This window comes from Phaseolus vulgaris, chromosome 2 (genome assembly GCF_051622355.1).
Source record: "Phaseolus vulgaris cultivar YP4 chromosome 2, ASM5162235v1, whole genome shotgun sequence".
Lineage (NCBI taxonomy): Eukaryota > Viridiplantae > Streptophyta > Magnoliopsida > Fabales > Fabaceae > Phaseolus > Phaseolus vulgaris.
The window spans coordinates 41,649,430-41,670,764 of record NC_143499.1 but is presented as its reverse complement, the minus strand read 5'-3'; the positions used below and the strand labels follow the sequence as shown (position 1 = coordinate 41,670,764).

The following is a 21,335-nucleotide window of genomic DNA, read 5'->3' as shown; positions in this document are numbered from 1 at the left end:
TTAACTTTAATTCAATTTTATAAATCGACTTAAAAAATATATTTTATTTATAGTTATTTAATAGTTAAAAGTTTTGAAAATTTAATTAATTGTAAGCTAATAGAGAATTTAAGTAGATGAATAGGGAGGCAAAAAGAGAGCTAGAAATATGTGGAAAAGTGGAAAGGAGTAATGGGCAGCCATTACCTATTCCTTGAGTTGATGTAAGATGTAAGGAGAAAAACATATTTTTGTGAGTAAGTTGATAGCATATACTTGCTTGTTACCTCTTATATGAGAAAGAAAGTAGCTTCTACCACTTACTCTTTTTAGTACCTCCTCACCCTTAGCTTAGTACAACGGAACCATCTTTAGATAAATGCTTTAATTCAATATTTTTCATCAAACATTCACGCTATAAAACACAAATGCCATAAACTCCATTTACTATTTTAATTCCACAGTACTAGTTATAAAAATATGAAAGAAAAATTTAATAAATTAAATTATTTTCAAAAATTAAATATTCGATATAGAAAAAAATATAAGAATTTAAATGGGATAAACTCACAATTCATGTAATCATATCTACTATAAATCGGGAAACTTTAACAGTATTGAAATGCCTAAAATATTTTCATTCTTACTAAATAAAGAAAGGATAAAGAATAAACAAATTTAAAAAAAAATTATATCAGTGACACTACTTATCCAAACCTACAACATTCTTCACCTTCTTAGAAACTAATAATACATTTCCGTGTCCCTTCATAATTGTCATGAATCCAAAACTTTTTTTATACAAATCCTCTCTCTGATTTTCTTTTACAAAATAGCATATACAAACGGCTCAGTCTTCTTTCTCTCTTGCTAAATAGTACCTATGTATTGTTTGTTTATGAGAAAAGCAAATATTTTCTATGAAAATTAAAAAAATAATAAATGAAAAGTACAAAAATGAAAAGCATTTTGAGATTCAAACTTTCTTTCCTTCCTTGGAAAAATTTGGAAAGAAAGTTGTATATATATATATATAATTATTTATAATACATTTTTTATTTTAAATTCAAATTATTACTAATTTTATTTAAAATAAAATTACATAATTAAATATAATATAATATAATAAAAAATATAACATGATAAAATAAAATTTAAAAATTAGAATATTAAATGTTAAATATATTTATGTTAGAAAAATATATAATAATTATTAATTATAATAATTATTATAAAATTATAATTACAAATAACAATAATAAATAATAATAAATTTATATATAATTATATTAATTATAAAAAATAAAGATTAAAATAATAATTTTATTTAATATAAAAATAAATTTTTATTAAATATTTTGTTATCAAATTTTATATATTTTGTATTTTTTTTTAAATTAATATTTCAATCATGAATTACAAATAATTATAATTTATACATAAATCAATCAAATTAATTTTTAAATAATTTTTATATATAAAGATAATATAATTAAAAATATATATAATTTTAATTATATAAATCACATCACTCTCTTAAATTTTGACAAACTTTTTCTAAAATATTTATTTTATTTATATTAATTCAAACAAACTCACCTTTTTTACATTTTCTCTTCAAATCATCTCAAATTTACTTCTCAAATTAAGTTCCTAGTCCAAACAAAACATTAAAATTTGATATAAAATATAACAAGATTGATAATTTTTTATTAAACATTTTATAGTTATTTTTTATCTGCTTCTAGTAAATATGTATGTTTTTAGTAATAAATAATAATATTTTAAAAATGAATAATAATAAAAATAAATTTAATACATTAATAGTATCATTTTAAAATAAATAAAATTAAATGGTGTTAATATTTGGAGTCGTAATAAAGTATTAAATTTAAATTTGGGAGCAGAAAGAGAAGGGAAGGAGAGAAAAGTGAGCGTGTTTATTAATGTACGGTCAAACAGTCAGTCAGGCTATGAAATGAAAGTATGAAACAGAGACAAGTGAGAGATAAATTAAATCCGTGAGCATGTGATGTAGAAAAATAGGGCTTTCGTACCCAACAAACAAACACCTACTTAACTAACTACAGAGATATGCTCAATGTGTCCTAAACTGAACTTTTTTTCATCAACAAAAATTAATGTTAATTTTTTATCAAATACTCAAACCCTTTATTTCTTCTAATTTTGAGCATTAAGACAATGCAATTTGGCACAAAATGGTTGTGAAGGGGTGATAATAGTATTATGGTTGTGGGGTATACATTAATTACATCCAACCACCGCTTCGTGCCATGTGCAAGCCATTTACATGCGTCACCTTATTTTCCCAAATAAAACACTGGCTAGGCTAAACTACACCATCAACCTAATTACCATCATCAATATGTGCCACAAAATATTCATCACTGACCCTTGCAAATCCTATATTCAGATCATTTTTAATCATGAAAGATTACAAAAAAATTACACTGAGATCATATAAATGTAAAAACTATAAAAGTTAATCTCTCAGTTTTGTCGTTCTTATTGGCCTTTTCTAGTTTTTTAGTCTTATTCTCTATACATGATGGTGTTCTACGAGGAGCAGACTAGATTCACGGACTTGAAACGAATACTATACATATAAAAGAGAATTGTTTATTGCATCCAATCAATTTTGATTCGCATTTAACGAAAATTTTAAAATCTCTTTCTGTTCTTTTCATATATTTACTTACAAATTCAATATCTAGAAGTCATTTTTATACATTATGGATTTCAAAATCTTTAATATCATTTTTATATTTTATTTAAGCTTTTCGGATGGTCATATTCAGAAGTGAATAATGAGTTCCAAATTTTCATATCCAGAATGGTGTGTTATAAAGGGTGTTGAGGATTGAGATCCAAAATTCATTTATATTTGCTTACGGATCCTGACATCCAAAAAGTCATTTGTGCTGTTCAAATAAGTGACATATTAGTTTCAGATTTGTATATCCGGAACTTTATAATTTAACATTCAGATATCAATATCTGAAAAGAAAATTTTAAAATCATTAAAAACAAAATAAACATTTTACATGTATATGGTGAGTGGAAATCATAAATAATATGGTGCAGGGAGAATCAACCTACATATAATTTATAAAGGTCCAATCCATCATGGAGTTATGGAAAAAATTAGCAAAAATCATGACACATTCTTTAATAACGAGTATTATTTCCAGTGTGTTGCAGTATATCAAGTCTCTTATCACCAACTTTTAGTTCTAATGTCATGTGTTTATTTTATGTCACAACTAAATAAGTTTTTCTAAAATAAATTAAGTGCTCAAGATAAATGAAAAAAAACATCACTGAATAAGAGTTTTAAAATATAATCTTTACAATAATTGTCATATCATAAAATCAAGTTTAGTTTGTGAAACATTCTTAAAATTATCTGAAGATAAATATTTAGTTAAAAGATCAACAATAACTAACCCAACTTAATGTTAACGTGTTTAATGACCAATGACCATTTTATCTTTTAACATGTTTGTCCTATTATTAGATATTTAGTGTTAAATGTATTTATTTTGAATTTCGTTTTTATTATTCTTAACTATAAACATACAATACAAATTATAATATATGATTTATGTACAAATATAATCTCTTATTAAACTATTTTTTTGTAGTAATAAATTAAATTTAAAATTTATTTTTATAAGATGATAGGTGAGTTATTGAGAATTTATTGTGTTATCTGTTATCATGTTATCTTTTACATCTTCAAGATATTCAACCTTGGACGTGATGAAATGTGTTTAAGAAATTAAATAGTATTTTCCAAAATAAATAGGTGCATGTTTTATTTAGATTGAGAAAAAATTAAAATAAAAAAAAGTATAAATAAATATTGTTTAGATTTAGTTGAAAAGTTTGTAGATTGATTAATGTGATAGAATAGATGTGATTGTATATTAACATATTTAAAATATAATTTAATATAAAATTTAAATTTAAAAAAATGTAAATTAATTTAAAATAAGTTTTTAGATCAAAATTGAAAATTATCACAAAAAATTAATAAAAAAATTATACTGTGAATATGTAGAGTAACGGAAAAGGGGGTAAGATGTTAGCAAAACAAAACAAAATCTATTAAAAAACATGCTTAGAAAACTAAGATAAAAAATAACAAACTTACAAAATAATCTACTAATAAATTTATTATAACAAAAATCCAATGGGAGTAAATTTACTAAGTCAAAACACATGATCTGACCCATACAAAAAATATGCCATCAGACTGACCTAAAGTATATTTCTAGTTAACTGTAATTTTTATACCAAGAAAATATTGATGTTTATTAAATATATCTTTTAATTTTATTTAAGAAATAATTTTACTATAAATGACATTTGATATTTTTTTTAGTTTTAGTTAATTAAGCCAAAATAAAAAGGAAGGGTAAAGAATATAAGAGACTTGATAGGAGAAACAGGCGGCATTACCTTTGAGAAGGGCATGCTTGGGTCACACCACATATTTGATATCTACCATTGGACTGTTTCTTCCTCCACCTGCACCTCCATATGTTCTTCCACTCCATAAATTTTCATATTTTCAAAAAGTCCCACCCAAATCACGTAATCCAATTTTTTTTTCAAATTTGTAATTAACTTACAAATTACATAATTTAAAAGTCTTTTTTAGACTCCGAATTATATAATCTAAAAAATATTTTTTCAAATGCATGTCCGGATTACATAATCAAAAACTAATTTATGGTAGTCCGGATTACATAATCAAAAACTAATTTATGGTAGTGAAAAGAATAAAAAGTTATTTTCACGTTTTGTACGAGGATGGCAGAAGAACATATGTTTTGTACGAGGATGAAGAAGAACATATGAAGGTGTAGGAAGAAAGAGTCCTGTCCTACCATTGCCAGTAAGAAAACAGACCCAACAAACAACATTGTCCTGCCCATGTTTGGGGTATGTTTGTATGTATACAGCTTTAATTTGGTACCCATGCTATAGAGATGGTGACTGGAGTCAGGCACACAACTACACTGCCACTGTATAATAACAACTTGTAATTTGGACAATAAGATGGCACCCCTCTTTTAACTTGTAGCCATTAGAATACACCTTGCACAGCTTAACATCATGTTCCACCAAAATGGGTAGGTGGTAGCCCTATCTTCCGCTTCACATGTTCAGGTATCAACTTATCAATAAGCTCTTGAGACGCTCCGGATAGCTGCAAACAAAGAACAAAAACATTTAATAGACCATATACAACGAACTTACTGAATATCAGATCATGTGTATGTATTCATAATGAAGCTGTCTATCAATTTTGTTAGCTAGGCCATTTAGATTTTTGTAACCCTCATTCATAGCTATGAAGATGATGCAGCCACACTCACCTCTTGTTTAAAGTTGAATAGAGGAGGAAATGGCCGACCATCTGGCAAGAGAGCATTGGGTTCCCGGAGTTCATCAAAGAATGGATGTGCACATGCTTCTAGCTGCATGACAAAAGAAAAATCCTTCAAACTGCTATATACAACAGTCGCTAACTGATAAAGATTTAGAAGAAATATAATGGCATGTTGAAGAAAGACTAAATGATTTACACACTGAGAAATATAAATCATAATTGAAGCAAACACTCACCGCAGTACAACGAAGTGTTGGGGAATACTGCAGAAGCTGGGAAGTAAGATCAATTGCTTCTGGAGGCATTGTTTTGCAGAATATCTACACTCAAAATTTTTAAGGTTTAGAACGTCCAGGATTCCTTTATACACTCAAATTTGATAATCTGAAAAAACAAAGTGGAAGAAGAGTAAACAGTGCAGCTGTTGTGCCATGGATGTGCTCTAACCTGTGAAAACTTGAAATTGTTCGAATTTGAACAGCAAACTTCCTCTTCAGAGGGTGTGCCAAGAACCTGGAATACAGATTTTAGACCTGACTTCTTATGAAAATAGTGATACGATCTTAAAAGCCTAACATGCTGTAAGTCGCACCTTGATAATCTCTACAAGTTGGTCCACTGCATTATCGCCTGGAAATAATGGCTTCAAAAGTTCCATTTTTTTGTCCGATGGCATGGAGGTAGTAAATAATTATTGAATGAGACTATTTGCATAATTTTAACAATAAAAGAAAAGCAATGATATAAACCTCGCCCAAAAGCAGTTCAGCAAGGACACAGCCAGCTGACCAAATATCAATTGAAGTTGTATACTCAGTGGCACCAAATATTAGTTCGGGTGCCCGATAGAAAAGTGAACATATGTGTGATAAATTAGCTTCACCTTTAATCTGATCACATAAAATCCCAAGTAAGCAACAAACATCAGTTGGAATAACACCGAAAAATATTAATCCTGCATATCGTAATAGAGTCACAATTTAAAAGCTTATGAAGACATAAGTTTAATGTATAAAAATCATCCAGAAATCTCGAATAAACAAAACACTGGATGGGTTACCCAAAAGGCCCTAAACAAAGTAATATCACAAGACAAAAATGCCTGGTCTACCCAAAAGGCCAAAACAAAAAACCGCATAAAAAAGTTACAATGTAACAGCTGGCAAGATAGATACACACATAGATATATATAGCTCAGCAATTTTCAGTGGAGAACGACAATACATATCCCACAGACAAGGGGATGGGGTATCAGTTAGGAAGGTACTGAATCATCACATAATTATTGTGGAAATATAAGAAGGTTTGAAAAAAAGGGTGGCTATGGTGTTCATGCACTAGCAAAAGCAATGAAAGAGTAAGAGAAAAGGGAACAAAATGTTCAGGCAAGCAAGGGTCATGTCATTGAAGATTTGTAGGACTTCGAAGCTCTAGAGGGTTGAACAGGTCAAGAGATCAGCACCCTATATTTAAGAAGTTCATGTGGTGGAGCACTCTGTACTCCTTGTCCCTCCCATCAATCAGCCACCTACTGGGTGGTGATCGCAGTGCCTTTTGCTTTAGAGAATACTGGTGCGATCTCATGGAATTATGAATTTATTATAGTAGCAATAGTGGGAAATTCTACAAGGTGTGAAACCAGTAATCAGAGTATGAAGGGTGAAGCAGTTAGAAATATAGTTATTCCGAGAGGACCACTCAAATGTGGAAAGTATTACAGCATGGAAGATGAGAAAAAGAAGGAAATGAAAGCAGAAGAAGCTTCCAAAAATAATGAAACAACACGACTATGACATGACGGAGCAAGTAGAAATGGCATTGCTTTGAGTTTCTTGTTGCATCGAGGGTTAGATCAGAGTAAGGAAGCTCTCTATTTATTTAAAATAGATATAAAACATAATTTCCTTGTTTTCTATTCAATTTCTTATTTTATCTTGGGGTTAAAACAAATATTTTAAAAAATTATTAATAATTGCACAATTAATTACGAAAGTAACCTTTTTTAATGTATGGGTGCAGTGATATTTGATTTCCACCATTTACTGTGCACAACCAACTTCTAAACCTAGGTTGGTTTTCACACAAAAAAAAAATTAATAAAAAGGATTTTCTAAGTTTTTCACATCTTGGTAAACAAAACATCAATTTATAAAAATAGATTCTCTGTTTTCTTTTTACCATCTCCTTGCTACAGTTACAGTTGCAACACCCTTGTCATCTACATCAACAAAAAGGTGATTGTTAAGATCCAATTGCAAGGTATGAGATTTCCAACACTGGAATTATTGGATTATAAGGCTTTGGGCTCTCGAACTACAACACATTTTTGTTGTGTGGCTCTGTCAAATTTCTTATCAGTCATGATATTTTATAATACTTGGTTGAGATTCTAATATATTAAAGGGGAATATGGGCATATTTATTACATATAATAATAATTATTAATGACCCACACGAAAATATGTGAATGTACTGAGAATGATATCAAACATACCAGCACTTTTGCACTTCCAAAATCACATATCTTAACCTGGTGTGTATGAGGATCAACCTAGAGAATACACAAAATTACATCAGATCAGGAAATGGTTCCTTCTTTTTCAGAAAGAAAGTCAATATTGCATTCTGCTAAAACATATAAACAAACCAGTATATTTTGAGGCTTCAAATCTCTGTGGCAAACTCCAGGGACAGTGTGGATATAAGCCAGACCCCGGAAAATCTATATGTGAACCACAGACCTGTATCAGGATGTGAAAAGATAAAAACAGAACCTCCTCAATCACTAGAAAATCTGAAGCATACCTGGTGCATGTAAAGTTTCACAAAGATAAGTGGCATGCTCTGATTAGTATTAGTATACAACTTTGAGACTCGGTACATAGAGTCTGGAACATATTCCATCACCAAATTAAGAAATAGTTCATCTGCACTTGTAGTGGAAAAGAAACGGTGCTTCAGAGAGATCACATTTGGATGGTCCATCATGCGCATTAACTGTAGCTCACGATTCTTACATCTTCTGTCCTGTAAAACCTTCTTAATGGCCACTAGCTCCCCAGTTTCCACGCACTTAGCCTAAGAGGAAAATTTATCACCGTGTGCCTGATATATGGAGATAGTAACTGATATGAATATAGTATTGGCATACCAGGAAGACAATTCCAAATGACCCAGTCCCCACAATGCGTTCTGCCAGATATCTTCTAGTCTACAAGAATAATCAACAAAGACGTTAAATTTTCAAAGGTTTACTATGGATCAAAGGTAAAATCTTCTAAATCCCACAACATTTAAAAATTCAAGTGAACTTTTTAAAAACTCAGAATCTGGTAAAAAAATATTAATAACTTAAATCACAGGAAAGATGGGGTTCACAACGAAAATACCTGTTTGGGCTTCCCATTTTTTCCTCCTACTGTAGTGGATATGATGTGACCAGTCAGGGAGTCATTCACATTGACAACAGAAGTGGACATCTGTCAAATTGCCACATTTATCGACAAGATATAAGGAATACTGCAATTTCAAATGTTTTGCATGTATTTTGAAAATGATACGCCGTTTCAAGGAAGATTAAGCATGAAAATACAGTTATTAAAAAATATTATACACTCAATAGTTTGTTTTTTAACAAAAATGGTGCAATTTTACGAAGAATTTACCGAAATGAGTAGTTTTTAAAAGATTTACCATATAAGTAAGTCGTGTCAACATGATATGATCTTGTTGTAAAAGAAATCGTGCAAGCATGACACGACTTTAGATTTGTCAACATGAAGTTGTGCTAGCATGACATAACATACCTTTAATGTAAGAGGGGAAGCCGTGTTTGACTCACACGACTTTGATTAATCTTAATCCAAGTTTATTTGACCCCAAAATGAAGAAAAAGGGGAAAGTTAATAATGCAAATTGGAACTAAATTAAAATATGAATATTGTTACACTATATCAAATAATTTATCTATTAGAGGAAGTGCTACAAGATGGTCTTCTTGTTTGTCTTCTAGGCCTTCGTGGATGGTGATGTTTAAAAAGAGGTGGAGGTGGATCATCATTGTTGTCTTCATCATCATCATCATTGCCACCGTCATTATCGAGTCCTTGTGAGGACAAATGTGGGTCAATAATAATACATGGATGATGTGAGATTGTGTGTAAATGGAGGGGTGAATGTCGAAGTTCCAAACATATTTGGTGGACCGGAAAAAAGATTTGGTTAATTAGGGAAAATATTGTATGTGTGCGAAACTTGTTGGTGTGGAAAATAAAAAGACAAATGGTGATGATGATCCATGTATATGGACATCGGTAGTTACTAAAGACCTAGTTGACTGGACTAACCAAGTACCTAGTCATGTTGACAATAAGAAGACCCAACATGCTGATAAGGAAGTTGGGGTTGGGGTTAGTCAAGGTCATGTGACGTGTTGGGAAACAATGTCAAATTTTAGATAAATAAAATTACATAATGAAAAGTATAACGAGTAAACTTACATGATTGTCAAATGTAGACTCCGAAGACGATATGTATCATATAATATGGTTAATGTACCATTGCTTATATGTTGTCGTGTCATGCAAATAGCCATTACCGTTGAACTAAATACCTTGAATAAGACGATTGTATCGATCCGTCCACATTACTATTCACTTTAAATGAGACAATTAATAACATATTAATCATTTTTTTATATATAAAACCGTATATATTAATATTAATATAAATAAAAATAATCCTATACATGTCGTGTAAAGGGTTTACGATTTCAGTCTAATATAAAAACAACTAAAATGGTATCATGCTAGCACAACTTCATTAAAAAAAAAACAACAAATATATGAACCTGAATTAAAATTAATCAAAGTCGTGTCCGTCAAGCACGATTTCTTCTCTTACACTAAAGTCATATCATACTGACATACTGGCATGACTTCACTTTGACAAACTTGAAGTAGTGTCACCACTTCACTTTGACAAATCTGAAGTTGTGTCACCACTTCACCTTGACAAATCTGAAGTCATGTCATTAATATACGACTTCTTCACACTGGTACAAGTTAACCGGATAATTTTTTTAAAAAAAATCTCCAATTCCATAAATCTCAAAATTACACCATTTTCATTAAGAAATCCTCAACAATCGGTAGACACTGACCAGCAGAATATAGAGTGCTAACCAGGTCTTCCTGCAATTCAGTTATTCAAAATCTAAGCCCCATATATGTTGCATAAAAAAATAAAAAGGGGTAGGTAGACAGGGCAAGAATCATATTAGATTTGATAAATTACAGTAACAAGCTGGTAAAAAGGTTGAAGACAAGAAACATAATAGCACTAAGATCCTGGGACAAGAAACTTGCAACAATTGTTGAAATTGACAAGTAAGACGGATCGCACATTAAATAACTTAATACAACGTTAGCAGCCAGCAGCAAAGTAGAACATCATTGAATCTTAATAAATTAACCAGAAACTAGAGTCATGAGCAGCAAAGGAATCAAGAAGATCCATTAAATAACAAACAAAAGATCATAAAAATAAAATCAAGACCAAAGCACTGAGAAATCTTTATCATTACACACCCAATTCAGAACTCTCCTGCCCCCAAATAAATAAACCAAACATTACAGACACAAAAAGAGAGATCAAGACGAAACTGAGCCAGTGGGTCTTCCCTTTTTAAACCCAAGGACCAAAATCTTCAGTAAAGGAACCGACTTTTATACACAAAAGAAAACCTAAGAGTCTCCTAGCCAGGCCACCGGAGGAATGGAAAAGGATAAAAGGAGAAAAATTGGATAACAAAAAATGGAAAACCCATATAACTCTTTTGGCTTCTTTTATCATCCCAAATAACCGAAATCAGGTATTTTATTCGGGTGTCAATAAACTTTCCGAACACAAAACAATAAAGCAATCCAATGAGATACAAAAAGAAAGGGGAAACGCACGCACCTTGTTCTGGCTATGGTCTGACATGAGGTAAGAGGATGTTAAGGTTGTGAGAAGGTGGAAAAGTGAAGAAGATGCGAGAGAGGAGAGTTTTCATTTATAGCTACTGGTGGTGTGCACCTGCCCACCGCCCTGCTGAACAAGATATATAACTGATTTTTTTCACTTTTAGATAAAATATCTGCTGCGTAAATATCTTTCCATAACACCATCTAACCTCGTTTCATCTGTTTTTATCGTTCTTTTTGGTACGAAATGTTTTTTCGGAAAAATTATTGAGTTTAGTAAAAAATATGTGGATATATTATTTTTATTTTTTTATTAAATCAATTAAATAATATACTCTTTTTTTATTTTTGTCTATTTTTCTTGTACCGAAAATTAAACATTTTATTTTATTTCTACTTTTTTCAAGTTAATTTTTAAATTTGATTCTTTTTATTAATTTTTTTCTTAAAAGGTTGAATTCAAAGAAAGCTATGTCAACTAGAAAACCTTCTCTCACACCCACCAACAAATAAAATAAAATAAAAATATAATTTGACTCAGTTCTTTTTATGCTTACCTAGAATAAAACCTATGTATTTCCATTAGTAATTTTCTCTTTTTCTTATGTGGTAAATCCAAATTCTTTTTTTTACATTGATAAATCTTGATTCTTAAAATTGTAAGAACAAGTCTTTTTAATATTTTACTGTGGTAACTATAATAATTCATCTCATTATAATTTTATTAACACTTATTTATAAATAAGTAACAAACAATTTTAGTAATTAAAATGAAATTTTATTAATTCTTTTTTTCTTTCTCTCATGCTTATTATCCCACTCTTTGTGTTCCATTTCTTTCCACTAATATAAAGAGAAAATTACATAATCCATTAAATACTCTTCCAAATAAATTACTTTACAAATATTTTATTAATTAATTTTTATTATAATAATTATAAATAATATTAAAATAGTTAATAATATAAATATATATTATATCATGTTTCATTCATATTTATTTTCTTTCATCAATTTAAATAAATTGATTTTTTTTCTTTTTCTTTTTACTTTCTTACCTTTCATAATCTCATCCCAAAGCATAGATAGAAAACAAGAAAGCTTACTTTTACATTATTAAAAAATTATGTAGCATTATAATATGATTTACTTAAAATAGATTTTGAATTTTGGATTTGAATATAATTTAATAATATAAAATAGTTTATTAATTAATTTAGAATGTTATATATATTTTATGAAACTTATGAAAATATAATATGATCGGAGATTGAAAAACATAAAAGAAATTGAATTTTGTATTTACAAATGAAGTTGTATGAGGGTTGATTAACTAGAAAGAATATGACAATATTTTTTACAAGAGATAAATTAAAAGAAGTAATTGAAAAAAACTACTTACATACAAACTGTTTTATTATAATAAATTGATGATATAATTCATGAATCAAGATAAATGTTTGTTTTATTATAATAAATTGATGAAACGTGAAAATCATATATTATAATATATTTATTATATGTATTATTGTTCATTTGTGTACTATTTAATTATATATTTATTTGTAACCTTGTTAAAATACTAAATATTAAAAAAATAGTAAAAATAATTATTTTGTAAGTATTTTTTAAATTTTATATTCTTACATATAATTTGTAAATTGGTGGCACTAATAGTAGAGGAGTCATACCAGAAGTGAAAATGATGATCATGTCTTCTCCGCTGGCCTATGCAAAAATCACTTTATGTTGTTGCAATTTATAAATAGTTTTTTTTTTCTCTTTAGTTCAGTGCAAACACGGCAAGAAAATCATGAAATAGAAATCAATTTTTAAAAACTAAAATAATTAGTTGCAATAGTAACTAAATTAGAGACCATTTTAAAAATTAAATAAAAATTTGGTTTCTAAATTAGTTTCTATCATTGTTAAATAGTTTGTATCTAATTAACAACCAATGTTTTAACTACCAATTATTTAGTTTCTAAATTTGGTCTCTAATTATTTAGAAACTATTTAACAATAATAGAAACTAATCTAGAAACCAAAATTTTGTGTTTCTAATTTAGTTAGAGTGAAAATTCATTACTAATAATTAAAATAATTCCGTTTAAGATCTAATTATTATTAATATTCTTTAAGGAGTAAAGTGATTAAAGCAAGAATTTCTATAAATAAAAATTTTAAGTCATAGATATTTTATACTCAACAACAACAAGCTTGTATCATATTTACCTTGTGTAAATTTTAGGACAATAATTTGGAGAGTAAAATGAGTTCAATAATTTATACTTAATATGCTTATATAAGAGTTTATTGAAGTGGATTACTTAATTTTTGAATTAAAGAATCAATCCAAACTCATTTATTAATTTCCATAATTATGTATTTAATTTTGATGTAATAATAAGATGATTTGTGTAATATGTTTTAGGTTAGTGTTTTTTTTATGTTTATTAGTCTTCCTGAGTTATTACTCATTTTATATTATTTTTATAATAGTTGTTGAAAGTTTTTTTCACTCAAATCAAGAAAAACATTTATTTTTATTTTTAATGCATTTTAAGTAAGTTATACTTATCTCCCCTTTTAGTTTCTTATTTCAAAGTAAATTTATGTCCTATAATTAATTTTTCTCTCTCATTAATTAAATTAAGGGTGGACTAGAAAAAAAAAGTTATGTTATCTTGAAAAAAAAATATACAATAAGAAACATACTTTTGTAAAAGAATCAATAATTAAAAAGAAAGATAGGGTGTATAATGGTTATTAGGACTTTAATTCTAGGGGACCAAGTTGAATTATGGTTAGTGTGGGATTTTAATTCTATTTCATCTATCAATACTCATAAAAGATAGCCTAACTTATAAATAAGAGAAAACTTTGTAACTTTGGATCAATGAGATGAGAAACGTTTTTTTTTTTTGCTTGGATTATGACTTTTTAAATTCTTTTAAACAAATTTTATTTGTGGCAAATCCTCCATCTGCAAATATATGGTGTCTATTTCATTTTTGGCATTTCCATTTTTATATTTTCAGTGGCTGTTATTGTTTTTTGTTACTATGAATTTAAAATGAGTAATTGAAAGAAAAGTTTTTTGCTTAGATATAAGTCTTTAATAAATATTTTATAAGAAATTAAGTATATGCATTGTCACTATAATTTTTTTCATTCAACAGATAATATATTACAACGAATCTGACTAATATTTTATAAATAGATGAATATTGTTTTAAGCAGTACACTGATTTCAGCTAATCTAGCAATATTAAGAAAATGGTAGATATGTTATAATATGTTTTTTTGAATTTGAAGAAATGGTTTTCTTTTAAAATATGGAAGTTATAAATTGATGTGAAATTAACATGTTTAGATAGTAACTATGAATCCCTTGAAGAACAAGTGGTATATGTATAAGATTTATTATTTATTATAAAAGGAGATAAAAGTTATTTGGTATTAATATTTTGTATTTGGAATTGAGATTCTATGAACATGAAACTAGAAATGAAAAAATCGATAAACAATATTTTTTTTATCAATTATCTAATTTTTAGCTTGGATTTATTTTTTATCTGTAATAATTTACACATTTATTTTTATTTTTCATGTCATTTACAATTTATGAATAATTCTTAATTTTTTTTTTCTAATTTGTACTTTAAAGATAAATATTATCTTTGGAGATAATCATACAAAATATTTTTCATAGATTTTATTTGCATTATGAATTTAAAAATTTCTTATATTTAAAATTATTATTTTACTTAAAAAAATCCGTATAAAAACTTTTGTTTGTTTTTAGTTGACTTATTTAATTTTTATTATAATTTTATAAAGTAAATCCGTATAAAAATCCGTATAAAAGTGTCAGTAGTAATCATATTATTGACTTGGGATGTCCAATTGGGGAATTTGTAGCCAGGAGGGAACCCATGCTTTTTATAACAGGTGTCAAAAGTGTGGCCAAGACGATTACAAAAAGTGCAGACTTTTATAGTAAAAGAAAACTTTGAGGTTTTAACATTACCAGGAGGAAAACCCACTTTGCAAAAACAAACGGTCTCAGTATGACCATATTTACCACAAAAATTGCATGTAATAGTGTGACTACTGTTAAGACTAGAGTTTTCATTAAACATTGCCTAAAAGATTTTTAAAACCAATCAATATTTTGAAAGAGAACAGAAAAAAAATAAAAAAATAACCAAGAACGAGGGAAATAAAAATCAGAGAGAAACGCAGCAGAACTCTTCATTCGAAGAGCTCTGATACCATATTACAGTAAATGAAGATGAATATTCCTTGTCTGATGTGATGCTTTAATGTAGCGCACGTAATCATAATGAAGAAAGAGAGGTTTTGATGAACCCTAATTGTAGAGAAAAAAAAAAACTTTTATTCACTTGTATATTAGAGAGTAAAATGCATGGTGTATATATAAGAAAAAAGATTACCTAGCTGAAACACAAAAAGAAAGTTGGGTCAAACAAACAAAACCCAATAATTTAAAATAGAAAATTAAATATATTAACATGCACCAACTTATATACGGTGAAATATCCTAATTTCTAATCAATGTGAAATTTTCTACAATTTATTTCTTTAAATATTATTAATGAAGTTCCTCTTATTTTCTACTTTAGAGATAAATATTATCTTTGGAGATAATCATACAATATATTTTTCATAGATTTTATTTGCATTATGAATTTAAAAAAATTACATTTAAAATTATATTTAGTTTTTTTAAATTTAAAATATTTTAAAATTATTATTAACTTAAAAAAAAACGTATAATTTTTTTTTGTTTTTTAATTGACTTGTTTAAATTTCTATTACCATTTTTCATAAAAAAAAAAATACAAGCATTTTGTAACGACTTATTTATGAAAGTCATTTGGTATGAATATTTGTATTTGGTACTGACATTCTATGAACAGGAAACTAGAAATGACAAAACCGATAATTTTTTTTTTTTACCAATTATCTTATTTTTAGCTTAGATTTATTTTCTATCTATAATAATTTATACTTTTATCTTTATTTTTCATGTCATTTACAATTTGTGAATCATTTTTAATTTTTTTTGTCTAATTTTTAATGTTTTTTGTTGTCATGCTTTTAATACCTTATAATTATTACCACTTATCTCTACTCGGATCTCATAAAACCGACTTATAACGTGAGGTTTGCAGTCCAATAACTGATAGTGAGTGGTCTGATAAGTCCAGCAAATCATCACTAGGATATACCCAAAATGATTCTAATACCATATTAAGAAGTGACTCTCAAGCCTAATTGATGGATTTAGTTTTAATAAATCTTATTAAATACATCATACACATATAACCTCTTTTATATATAAATAATAAAATAAAAAATGCGAAAACATAGTCACAATAGAGTCTGTGTTTCCGCTAGTATTTATATAAAGGTTTAATTAACTTATTCATCCCTACATTTATGGACAATATTCAATTTAATATAGTGATTTTTAAAAAAGTTAATTTGATCTCTATGTTTTTTAAAATGTATATAAATGGATCCTTTCGACTCCAAATAACGTGATGTCAAATTCACTTTTTCACTTTTCTCCATCTCCTCCACCTTTCACCTTCAACCACCACCCTTTTCCCTTTTCTCTCTCCTCCACCTTCCACTAACTCCCTTTTTCCTCTATTATTCAATTTTTAATATTAAAAATAATTATATATAAATAATAAAATAAAATATATGGATACATAGACGTAATAGAGTTTATGTTTCAACTAGTATTTATATAAACTAAGTTAGTAATTATATATAAATAATAAAATAAAATATACGGATACATAGACGCAATAGAGTTTATGTTTCCACTAGTATTTATATAAACTAAGTTAGTAATATGTCAAGTTAAAAAAGTAAAAGATGAATAACTGTTTTTTAGATTTAAAATGATTTACTGAAAATATTTTAATCAGATTTTCTATTTCACACACTCCCTTATAAGATAACTTAAATAAGTTTGATTTAGAATTCAAATCAAATATAAAAACCGATTATTTAATTTAATTTAATTTTGATTAAATAATATTTTATAATTCAATTTTGATTTTGATCTTTTAATTTTACAACCTTATTTTTTTAAAAATTTAAAATTAAAACATAATATGTTTTTTTTTCTATTATTTTCCATATAAGAAATGTTGTATTTTTTTTTTCTTTCACTCATAAAACATAAAACTTTATTAATTTGTACTTTTTGTGCATATTTTTATTTTCAGTCCCTAGCAATAAAACATTGAAATTATGTAACATATAATAAAACTAATAATATTATTATTATCATTAGCAATGTTATATTTATATACTCTTATATTATATAACTTATTTTAACTTTTATATTATTTATAATGGTTATTTTACTATTTGGATATTATACTTCAGTAACTTTGATATATGATCGTTTTTTTTAATTTTTAAATATTTTTTCTATTACATATTTTAGCTATTTTATGTTATTTTAAATTTGAATGTTTTTATAATCTTGTAAAAATATTATAACTATTATTTTTAGTTTTAATATATTTTACTAATAATTCAGTAGTTATTATATTTTTAAATAATATTAATAATTTTTTTATGAGAAAAAAATTAAGAGCAAAAAAAATATAATTAATTAAACACATTGTCATGTACAAAATTGTCAAATAATAACAAATGCATAAAAGAGAATGTATACAAGTGAAAACAAATGCACACTGATTCTGTATACAAATAAAAGTGCCACAAAACTTAATGCAGTGTAAGAATTATCACCTAAAGCAACGTTGAGATGTTGCTATTAGTGACCAAGATTCAGAAAAAAAATGTCAATATGAAAATCCAGTTTCTTCAGCATCAGGTCCCGGTGTCGGTGCCGGCACCGAATGTTTAGATGAATGTTTAGCAGTGACAAGGACAACGAAGAAAAGTGTCATAAGGAGAGACACGAGGAAGGACTTGATGGAGAATGATTGAGATGCCATGGCTATGAAAAAATTAGAGAAAAAGAGAATGAAGAAAGAAATGTTAGAGATTGTGTGAGGTTTTGTTTTTATTTTGTGATGAAAGAGTGAAGAGATGATTATGCTATTTATATTTGTGTGCAAACGCATGCGACCTCATGGGAGCGTTTGGTTTGTTTGTCTAAAGAAGACGAAATTATTGCTTCTTTTATGCTTTTCAAACTTTTCCTTTCAACAACTGCTTTTGTTCACCTCTAATTGTGTATTTCTATTTTTCTAAATTCTAATTAGCTTCTTTGATTGTTAGAAATAATTGTCACAAAACACGAAGAGAGACAATAAAATTATAATTTATCCAACAAAAATACTTTTATCTTTCAAAAATAAAATAAATATAAAATTATGATAAGAAGCAAGTTGTCTTGTTTAAAATTAGAGTGTATATCTGATTTTGAAATTTATTTCACACTTAATCTACACGATTAATGCTCCCTTATGTGATATATATATATATATATATATATATATATATTCTTGTATTAAGCCTACAAAACTTAAAATGTCTCATTCTTTTCATTTTTGTAGACACATGAGAAATAAATTCATTCTTATGAGTATTATCCCAACTTATCCTGATTTTGATGAAGAATTCTTGCATTAATTAAATAAAAGTATGGATATAGATAATATCATGACATGAAACATATTCAATTTATCTCCATACCCATCTATAATTTAAATTAATAAAATAATGTTAACTTATTTCCATTGTTTTTTTTTTGTCAATTGTTTCATTTCATTTTTAAAATTTTGTTGCATAAATTTTTATTATCTCTCTCATTTGTCAAATTTAATATTTTGACTATAATTTTCAAGGTATTTTATCTCTTCATAACCTTATTTTCATCATTTTTTCTTTATGTGGCATTTCAAGAAAAACACTTTATAGAATTATATTGTTTATAAAGTATTTAGGGTTTAGGGTTTATAAAGTATACATTTGATCATTTTTTTTCTTTTTAAAAAAAATTATTTGTTATTTTTTTCATATGAAAATGTATGACAATTGTTTTTTAATATTCAATCGTTAAAATTTTAGTTTATTAGGTAATATAAAAAAAAATATCTTTTTTTATTTCACTACTTGTCTATACTTATATATAAAGAGGATTCTTCTCGTTTGCTCTTGTTGGTGTACACATTTATTTTTTCCACTTTATCTATATAATAAGAGGTTGTTTGTCATTTTATTATTATCTTGAACATTCTTGTTAGTTTTTATTTATTCAATCTTATTTTTTTAATTCTATAATCAGAAAACAAAACGTAGCTTTGTTAACAACTTCCCACTTTCCGTCCTATAAAAAACTTTACACTTTCCTCTTTATCAAAAACTTTCCACTTCCCTCACTATAACAAACTTTCAACTTTCCTCTCTGTCAAAAACTTCTCATTTCTTTCTTAATTGTATCACTTACAATATTAATATTAATTTATCAGAAGCCTCACTCCTTTCTTTCACGTCTTTTCTTTTGGAAAGATACCTTCTATTTTTACTTTTCTCTTTCTCTTTTTTTTAGACACGTACTTTCATCCTCAATTTTTTTAATTTTTTTTTTATTTTGTTCCAATTGTTCCATCTTCTTTACATGCATTGTGTATTTCTACATATTTTTTGTATTGGTTTACAGTTGTCGTCATCATCAAGCGCATGAGGTTTGATCTCTTGTTTGAATTAAGATGGGTGACTCTTCTTCCAACGCTCTTTCTTCTCAAATTCCCCCACTCAATATGTTTCCTCCACTCTTAAATGAGTAAGTTTCTCAATTTATTTTTCATAAAACACTACAAGTGTAAATCTAACCACGTTTCGTTTTCTGCGTTTCTGATAGCCACATTGCATTTTAGATATCTACATGGCGTTTCAGATATCCATATGGCGTATGTTGCTTATTTCTTCACGATTTTTCCCCTAAATCTTTTTTCTTTATTAAGGACTCAAATGTTGTTTTTTTTATCCAAAACACTAAAATGATTGTTTTATAAACATTAATGATTCACTACTTCTTTTTTGTCTTCAAAGATCATTTTTAAGGTTTTAAAACTAAAAAGAGATAAATGTTTTATTAAGCTTATTTACATGTTCTTGTTTTGTTCTTAGGCTTGTTTGATACGAAGGTGTAGAAGTCATTAATCCAGAGGTAAACAAAACCCAAAGGAGGAAGCACAAAGATGAAGATGGAAAAAATAGTGTTTATTTATTGATTCATTCTCATTGACTCTCTTATGTAAAGGAAAAAAATGGTTAATCGAGGATGATGCAATCATATATTTGTATTTGTTCAGATGTAAAATTAGTGACACAAAACTATTAAAATATTCTTTCTCATTTGTATATTTAATTGATGAATTTAGTTTTAATAAATATTATTAAATACATAATATACATATAACCTCTTTTATTCAATTTTTAATATTAAAATAAATATATATAAATAATAAAATAAAATATGCAGATACATAAATGCAACAGAGTCTGTGTTTCCACTAGTATTTATATAAACTAAGTTAGTAATATGTCAAGTTAAAAAGTAAAAGATGAATACCTGTTTTTTAGATTTAAAATAATTTATTAAAAAATATTAATTGGATTTTTTATTTCACACACACTCTCTTATAAGAGAACACAAATCAATTTGATTTAGAATCCGAATCAAATATAAAAACCGATTATTTATTTTAGTTTTATTTTGATTAAATAATATTTTATAATTCAATTTTGATTTCGATCTTTTAATTTTATAACCTTATTTAAAAAAAAATTAAAACATAATATGTTTTTCTTTTCTATTATTTTCCATATAAGAAATGTTTTATTTTTTTTTCTTTCACTCATAAAACATAAAACTTTATTAAATTTTACTTGTTGTGCATATTTTTATTTTCAGTCCCTAGCAATAAAACATTGAAAAT

At 26.9% G+C, this 21,335-nt stretch overlaps 1 protein-coding gene across 9 annotated transcripts; it reads right to left on the bottom strand.

The window, feature by feature from the left end:
• Positions 1-4,442: 4,442 nt before the first annotated feature.
• Positions 4,443-11,566, bottom strand: LOC137812149 (shaggy-related protein kinase eta). Of its 9 annotated transcripts, none has more exons than XM_090298857.1 (14): positions 11,363-11,487; positions 9,901-10,056; positions 8,791-8,880; positions 8,553-8,612; positions 8,419-8,479; positions 8,207-8,328; positions 8,049-8,123; positions 7,896-7,952; positions 6,151-6,291; positions 5,994-6,044; positions 5,849-5,914; positions 5,638-5,721; positions 5,388-5,489; positions 4,443-5,218 (listed from the first exon to the last, which is right to left on the bottom strand). In XM_090298857.1, the coding sequence occupies exons 3-14, from the start codon at positions 8,878-8,880 to the stop codon at positions 5,123-5,125; spliced, it is 1,005 nt and encodes a 334-aa protein (XP_090154983.1). In that variant the 5' UTR covers positions 9,901-10,056; positions 11,363-11,487; the 3' UTR covers positions 4,443-5,122. The 9 variants fall into 9 exon arrangements, with proteins under 9 accessions (XP_090154983.1, XP_068470168.1, XP_090154984.1 ...); XM_068614067.2 differs by adding an exon at positions 9,208-9,257 and having other exon boundaries at positions 8,207-8,479; positions 9,901-10,049; positions 11,363-11,474; XM_090298858.1 differs by lacking the exon at positions 11,363-11,487 and adding an exon at positions 9,208-9,257 and having other exon boundaries at positions 9,901-10,049.
• Between the last annotated feature and the right edge of the window lie 9,769 nt (positions 11,567-21,335).